At 49.0% G+C, this 7,817-nt stretch overlaps 1 protein-coding gene across 1 annotated transcript; it reads left to right on the top strand.

Annotated features, from left to right (window-relative positions):
- The first annotated feature begins 248 nt into the window (after nucleotides 1-248).
- SHISA4 (shisa family member 4) lies at nucleotides 249-4,168 on the top strand. The gene is made up of 5 exons (XM_051998660.1): nucleotides 249-531; nucleotides 943-1,114; nucleotides 1,986-2,119; nucleotides 3,195-3,362; nucleotides 3,571-4,168. Exons 1-5 carry the CDS (start codon nucleotides 453-455, stop codon nucleotides 3,615-3,617), a joined length of 600 nt encoding a protein of 199 aa, XP_051854620.1. The 5' UTR covers nucleotides 249-452; the 3' UTR covers nucleotides 3,618-4,168.
- The last annotated feature ends 3,649 nt before the right edge of the window (nucleotides 4,169-7,817 follow it).

The following is a 7,817-nucleotide window of genomic DNA, read 5'->3' as shown; positions in this document are numbered from 1 at the left end:
CGAGGCTTCTGGCTCTTGCCTTGATTCCCATGGCCAGGTGAGGAAGGACTGGGGCGGGCATCGCTGGAAGCTCCTGGATGAGGGGCAGAGAAGGCAGAGGGTCGCCCAACTGAATTCAGGAGCGGTCCATATTATATAAGGGGTGCGCGCTGCCAGGGCCGAGGGTGGGAAACGCCAGCTCGGGGCCCCTGTTGACTGGACCTTTGCGGGGGCCAGTAGCACCGAGCCGGCAGGGGCAGGGTTACCCAGGCTAGACAGCCTCCTTAGTCCCTCCCCTCGAGGGGGCGGGCGCAGGATTCGGAGCTGCCGTCCGCCCGCCCGCCGCCGTGGTCCCAGCCCTACCGCAGCTTCGGCGGCTCCGGCTCCCGCTGGGCTGTCTTCCTCTTCCCCAGTTCTGCCTCCTTCCCGTGGCAGCCCCAGCACTGCCCTTGCCCCTGTCCTTGCCCCCAGTTATGTCGCCTCCGGGGCTGACCTGGGCCCCAGCGCAGCAGCTAGCTGGAATATTGTTCTTCATCCTGTTGGCTCCTCTGGGTAAGGGGGTGGGAGGTTGGACCGGGGCAGGTTTAGGGTGGGGAAGGAAGGGAGTGATGGGGTGGGGGAAGGGGGACATAGGACCCAGAGGGAGCTCCCGGAGGAGGGAAAGACAAAGGGCTATGGGCCTTGGAAAGGGAGGTGGGGGTTGACTGAATATCCCAGAGGAGGGAAAGGGTGTCGAGGCAGGAGCTCTGGCAATCGGACCCCATGTTTGATGTCTGGAAAGTGGGCATGGGGTCAGATGCCAAGGAGTGAGATCTCATTGGCAGAAGCTGCAAGGGGGAGGGGAGAGAGGGAGTTTCGTGGCTGCCAGGAGTCCATCCAGGACTGGGATCCACAAGCAGTTGGAGGGAGTAGGATGCAAGAGGGGCAAGCACGGTGCCCACCGGGTGCTTACTGTGTTCCTAGTGTTGGCAGACGAGGACTGCCTGTGGTATCTGGATGGGAACGGCTCATGGCACCCCGGGTTTGACTGTGAATTGGCCTCCTTCTGCTGTGGGACCTGCTACCACCGTTTCTGCTGCAGAGACCTATCCAAGCTCATCACTGAACGGCAACAGAAGCACTGTCTGGCCTTTAGGTGTGGATTCCCAGCCTCCTCCTCTATCTAGCCTTTCTTCTCTGGCCCTTACTCCCTCCTCTTCCATCTCTTTTTTGTCCAGTGGTTCTGTCCCTACTGACTCTTCTTCCTTCCGCCATCCTTTTTGTTTCTTTCTTTCTCCTTCCCACATTTTGGTCTGAAACCCAGAAGGCTAGCTTGGTAATCACAGCTAAATGATTAGTGTCTGGGAGTGAAATGATGGACTCCTGGGTTCCATGGAGGGAATCAGTGCTACATACTGCAGAACCTGGGACTTGACCCGGGATAGGCCCCCTTATCTCCTCTCCCAGAGCCCTATTGTGTTTGTTGTGTTTTGTTTGGGGTTTTTCCCTGTCCAGCAAAATTCCTGAGAGCTAAGTTAGCAGTAGAACTCAGACTGTGCTTTATCAACTCTAAGTTACTGCTGGTATGAAGTCAACGCAATAAATCAATAAACAGGTTGGAGGTGCACTGAGAGCACTCTCTTCCTCTGGTCCCTTATCAGCTCCCTAGGGCCTTCCTGGTACACCCAGGAGAGTATGGTCCTAAAAGTAAACCCAAAAAACTACCAGTCCCAGGATGCCCCACACTTAGTCAGCTACATATCTGCTGGCTCACCATGTCGGGGAACTAGGCTCCTCTCTGTAGGGAAGAGCCACAAAACCAGGCCCCTTTTCTGACTAGCTATTACTGCCCCCTCCCCACCACCCCTGGACCCTGAAGCCCTGGCTAGAGCCAAGCACATTATGTTGGAAAGTTGTCTTTGTGCTACAATGGCAGACCAGGATAGCATCCATCTAGTTGGAGTCCCAGGTGTCCTGGCTCCTTTCTACATGGACCGGCTGTTGACAGAGCCTTACTGTGCCCCTAGCCCCAAGACTATTGCGGGTATTGCCTCAGCTGTGATCCTGTTCATCGCCGTGGTGGTCACCACCATCTGCTGCTTCCTCTGCTCCTGTTGTTACCTGTACCGCCGGCGCCAGCAGCTTCGGAGTCCCTTAGAAGGTATGGACTGGAGGGGGGGTGCCCGAAGCCTATGTGGGCCTGGGGGATGCGGGGTGGGCTCAGCTGGGCATGAATATATGTGCACCGAGGTTCTGAATCACTGGTCGCTTTATTGTGGGCTGTATAGTAAGGTAGATCTTAGTCATATTTGAAAGTTATCTATATAATAGACCACAAGTATGGAGTATATAGTAAGGTAGGTTATTATGTAGTTGAAAATTATAAATATAATAGAGCTTGTAAATATTGGGTAATGGGGCCAGGGCAGTACGACAGCTGTCACTGTTAGAAATTGTAGAAAAAACAGAGTAGCAGATGTCATAGGATCTTAGAACTTAGAGTCCCACGCCTTTCTTTTATAAATGAGGAAACTCGGGTCTGGAGAGGTTGTGATTTATCCAAAGTCACATGGCTAGTTAAGTACCTGAGGCAAGATTTGAACTGGGAGCTTCTGGATTCCAAAGCTTTCTATACCATGTATACAACTGTACCATGCTGCCTGTCTCACCCTGGCGGGTAGAATATGTAACTCCGTGGGGATGGGGAGGGGGGGGTTACTGTGAGTGACAGAGCCTGGGGGATTTACCCCTTGGACAGCTGTACAGGAGTTTTGGACTTTTGGTCTCCCTGTCCCAGCTGGGTATTCCCCAGGTGGCCTGTTCTCAAGGACCGAGGTCTCTGAAATCTGAGCCCCCTCCAGGAATTGTGCCTTCCCTGACTGGGGGTGGGGGAAAGGGAGGAGTGTCTGCTCTGTAACCGGATCTGTAGCAGCCGGTGTCTGAGCCCTACCCACCACTCCCCCTCTAGAACCCTGGGGGCTGAGTATGAATCCTGGAGTCCTCCCAGCCAAGATGGGCCAGGAATATCACTAAAGTGCTGTCCTGGGTCTATTTGAGAGAGATCCAGATTCCACCTTGCAAAGCCTTGTTCCCTTTCTCACCTGTAAACCAATAGGATCAGGCTGGATTATCTTTAAAACTCCCTTCCCTTCCCACAGTCTTACTCATTCAGTCAACAGTGTTTATTCTGTGTTCACACTGTCAAGAGTATTAATGTCTTTCCTTTGCCGTTCTAGTTCAAGAGATCCCGATGGCAGGCATCCCCATCCAGCCGATGTACCCATATCCTCAGGACCCCAAGGCTGGCCCTGCGCCCCCACAGCCAGGCTTTGTGTATCCCCCCAGTGGCCCTGCCCCCCAGTATCCCATGTACCCCGCTGGTCCCCCGGTCTACAATCCTGCAGGTAAGAAACCCCAAACCCCTCTGTTGTCTTCCCTTGAGTGCTCCCAACCCTGCTTGGACATCTTCCATCCTCCCGCCTTCAGCCCATAGTTCCGTTTCCCAGTTACCGGTTCTCTTCCCACATACCTCCCAGCTCTCTCTCACTCCCTTCCCTCAATCTGCCAAGGGCTGTTGTTCATGTCACTAATTCAGTCCCTTTTTCTTTCCAGCTCCTCCTCCCTACATGCCGGCACAGTCTGCTTACCCTGGGGCCTGAGGAACCAGTCCTGTATTTTTGCAGCCTTCCCTTTAGGCATCTACTTGTTCTGAGGCACACCCTAATTTCTCCACCTTGTTCCACTGGTGGGAGAGGATCATGCAGAAGGATCCGTGGACACTGAGCATCAGACCAAGCAGGACAGATACTTTGATTTGGGATAGACTTCCTGAAGACACAGAACAGTCGTGGGATACCTTACTGGGAAAGTCTTGGGATACTTTGGGGTAGGGAGGATGATGGGCTTCTTTTTAATGAAGGTGGAAAGATATGAAGTATTGGGAAGGAAAGCATGGTGGGTGAGGGTACACCCTCCATCCCCTGGTAAGTAATGTCTTCCCTCAGGCCACCTTCAGCAGTCCTGGTGCTTACCTGTGTCTGCTGCCATTTCCACTGTCACAACTACCCCCATCTGGGTGGAGGTGGAGGTGGAAGAGGGCCATATCTACTGGTCACCAATCATCCTTTTACTCCTTATTCTTCTCCCTTCTTTCCCACTACTGCCTTGCAAATCAGGGCTATCCCCACAGATTAAACCTGTAAATGTGTAACACGCCTAAATCCTAACTTCAGTGTCTTTGAGCATGTCCTTGACTAGCAAGGACATAACCCAAGTCTATCCCTGACTATCTACCCTTTGTGGATTCCTAGAAGTTGTGTCCGCTTCTTCTGAGTTTCCTGACTTGGCTGGGCATAGATTAGCTTCATAAATGAGTCTCCTGTTCAGGGAGGGGGCAGAGACACCGTAGTGCTCTGATGTCCAAGTTGGTATAAAACTCACCAGACTTAGATGTAGTTTACAACAGAGATACAACTAAGGTCTTGCTGTGCCAGAGATGGGCATAAAACCACTGTCTGGTCATTCCCTAGATTATGGGGATGAGTCTGGTACTGCTGCTCTTGGGTGAGTAGGAAGGTTGCCATGTGGTTTTGGGGATGACTCACTTAGGGGTAGGAGGAACAGAAAGGAGAGACTCCTAAGCTTTTCTCACTCAGGTTTGCTTATAATTTTCTTGGAATGAAATGAGGGTGGGTGCTGTAAGGAACCTAAACTGGCAATGGAAGCTCAGAACCAGAAGCAGAAACTGGAGTATAGAAAAAGCTAAGAACAGATACCTTTTCTTACTGCCCCAGGTCTTAAGAATGTCCCATTCCTTCCATCAAGGTGCCTTGGCTCTTTTTTGCCTGTCCCTAAAGACTATTCTTTGTTGTTGCTGGTGCCCTTCTTTCCTATCCTTGCCAACTGACCCATAGACACATCTTTTTCTAGGCAGAGACAGGGGTGACTCAGCTTTTGGGTCCCCATGCTAAAGGGATGTGCTAGAAATCCTATAAGCAATTATCTCTCACCCTGGGCTGTTGCCTAATTCCATTCTCCAGTACTCAATGTGTTCCCAGATGGAGGGGAAACCCCAATTCTTGGCTGTCTGTAATTTGCTTTGTGACTTTAACTTAGGCATTTCACATCCTCTGGTCTTAACTTCCTTCTCTGCAAAATGAGTTCAGGATATACCTCTTAAGATCCCTTTCCAACTCAGATTCAGTCGAATAGCCAAGAGGACCCTATGTCCATAAAGTCTCCAGAAACTTTTCTAGAAGTGTTAAACCGGACCCCTCCCTCCAAAAGGGCTACTGTCACACCTGCTAGGGGAAGGGATTTTCCTGGGATTCTTTTTATTCAAGTAGGGAAAAAAAATTATCACCAGCCTGCTCTCTCCCAGCCCTCCCACAATCTCATCTGTTCTCTATATATTTCCAAGAGCTTTTCCTAAATTGGCAAACCAATATTACTCAGCAACTGGTTCCTTTTCTGGCCTACTATGCTCATAGCATCATCTCTTAGGCTCTTGGCTCCAGCCCTAAATTTTGTCTCACGCTGTGCTAAATCTTCCCTCTTCCTTTTATACCCTCTCTCTCAGGTCCCACCACTGTCTCAGTCTTATAGTAAGATTTAGGTGAGAGGAGAGGCTGGCCTTGTTGGAAGTAGAGGTCCCAGGTCTGTGCTATAATATTGGCCACGATATCCAGGGCTGCTGCTTCCCCAGCTAGCACCGAAACAGTCCCCCATTGACTCTGTACACTCTTTACAGAGGGCTCTCAGTTCTTCAGACTGGGCTTGTGCCAGACACTCCTCAGCAAGTCAAGGTGGGGACAAGGCTCTGCCCATTGTGAGGATGATGTCCCCTTTGTTGCTTCCCCTGCCTCAGAAACCTCTCTCAAGAAATCCTCAGACCTCCCAAACAGTGCTCTGTAAGCTGCCTGGAGCTGAGAGGTTCCCACCCATCATTCGTGGCTATAGTTCCATGTGGGTAAGGTAATGTGACTTGGGTAATGGAGGGGACAAATTTGATCTTAAATGGTTCATCCTTCATACCTGTGGCCACAGAAGTCATCCAGGCAGAGTCAGGGGCACTGGCCTTAAACTCTGTATCCTTTTTTCTAGATCAATAAAACAGGAAGCTTAGGTAGGAAAATGGGGGCCTAGGAGGAGACGGTTTCTGTTTTGGCAGGTATACAAACATGTTCAATAGCTTATGACTGCTAAAAAAATAGAACTCCAGGAATATATCTTGGATTATATTGCTCCATAGGGCTGCTAGCAAAGGAGAAGGGTTCTAGTGAACGATATTCATTTTTATGGAAATATTTCCCAGCATGGTATAGTAATAAAACTGTTGAATTTGGAGGCAGAGAAGTAGGGGTCAATCAATTGGACAGGGACATTTATTAGTGACCACTGCTAGTTGCTGGCCACTGCTAGATAAGTACTGGGAATGTGAAAACAAAAATGAAACCATTCCTGCCCTCGAAAGAGCTTACATTCTGTGGGCAGAAATAACATGCACACATGTATGTAAATACAATGTGATTTGGGTAGTCTGGTGGACCTGTGTGTAGTGCCAAAAAAAAAGAGCCCTTTGGATAAATGAATGAATCACTGAGTAACTGGAAAAAAAAAAGTCCAGCTCCCACTTCTGCTGAATGCTGTAACCTGTGACCCTAGGCAAATCACTCTGCTTGGGTTTCAGCTTCATCATTAGTAAAATGAGGGGTGGGATTGGACTAGATGGTCTCTTAAGGTTCAAACCTATGGTGCTATGATCCCAAGGATGACAAAAGTACTGTTTTTATAGCATGCGACTATTGCCTAGAACTGACCTTTGGTAATCTGATTGTCATCACCTCCTGTACTCTTAAGAATGACACATAATCATATCATCCTTGAATGTCTCCCTTAAGATCCTTTCCCCATGATTAAGAGGAATCTCCAAGGAACAAATTGTAGCAGAGTGCAGCTTCCTCTAACATTATTCCATCCGTGATTTTATAGTCACTTGTGTTACTAAAGGCAAAAACCAAAGGCAGAACAGAGATCTCAGCACCATGGATCCCTCGCCCACAATTCTCACATCCCCAGATGCCCTCACTCAGAGTCTGTCATTATACAGGGATGGGTAAGCATTGGGTAGATCGAGTGGTTGGAGTCCTATTTAGGGGCTAGTATGTTAAGTAACCTAATCCTCCTCAAAAATGACACAGAGTATTTACAGAATAGCCTTGCATGGGCTGGGGTAAGGAAGGGAGAGAAGCAGATATTTATTGCTGGTCTTTATGCAGTGATCTCAGTAGGGTTTTGATTGGGACCAAAGTAGGAGCTTCAGCAATGGCAAAGCATAGTGGAGGAGAAAGGGAAGACATAAAGGTCAGAAGGAAAAGACACGCACAGGATGAATCATAATTTAAAATGGGAATTCTTAAATAAGAGGTTCCGTTGTGGCTCTATGAATAGAGTGCTCAGACCTGAGTTTAAATAAGATTTCAGATAATCTAGTAGCTGTGTGATCCCTGTTTATTTATCCCTGTTTGTCTCAGTTTCCTCATCTGTAAAATGAGCTGGGAAAGGACATGGCAAACTACTCCAATACCTTTGCCAAGAAAATCCCAAATTGAGTCACAAAGAGTTAGACACTGATGAAAAAAATGACTGAATAAGATCAACTAGACTTTACAGATGAGGAAACCGAGTCATAGGACTTGTTCCACATCATACAAGTATTATCACAGGAAAGTCTTGAACCAGAACTTTCTGACTTCACAGACAATGAAATAGGAAAAGGGGAAGGAAAGGGTAGGAAAGACATTTGGATGGGCAAGAAAAGGGAACTGGGATAAAGAAAGGAAGGGGCATGAAAAACTGAA

This window comes from Antechinus flavipes, chromosome 4 (genome assembly GCF_016432865.1).
Source record: "Antechinus flavipes isolate AdamAnt ecotype Samford, QLD, Australia chromosome 4, AdamAnt_v2, whole genome shotgun sequence".
NCBI lineage: Eukaryota > Metazoa > Chordata > Mammalia > Dasyuromorphia > Dasyuridae > Antechinus > Antechinus flavipes.
The sequence above is the reverse complement of the archived record's forward strand: the minus strand, read 5'-3'. Positions and strand labels throughout refer to the sequence as shown.

Excerpts from the sequence above, each read along its gene's own strand:
- SHISA4 (XM_051998660.1), top strand. The coding sequence starts at position 453 with ATGTCGCCTCCGGGGCTGACCTGGGCCCCAGCGCAGCAGCTAGCTGGA. Across the intron at positions 2,120-3,194 it reads GCTTCGGAGTCCCTTAGAAG|TTCAAGAGATCCCGATGGCA; the intron begins GTATGGACTGGA and ends TTGCCGTTCTAG. Across the intron at positions 3,363-3,570 it reads CCCGGTCTACAATCCTGCAG|CTCCTCCTCCCTACATGCCG; the intron begins GTAAGAAACCCC and ends TTTTCTTTCCAG.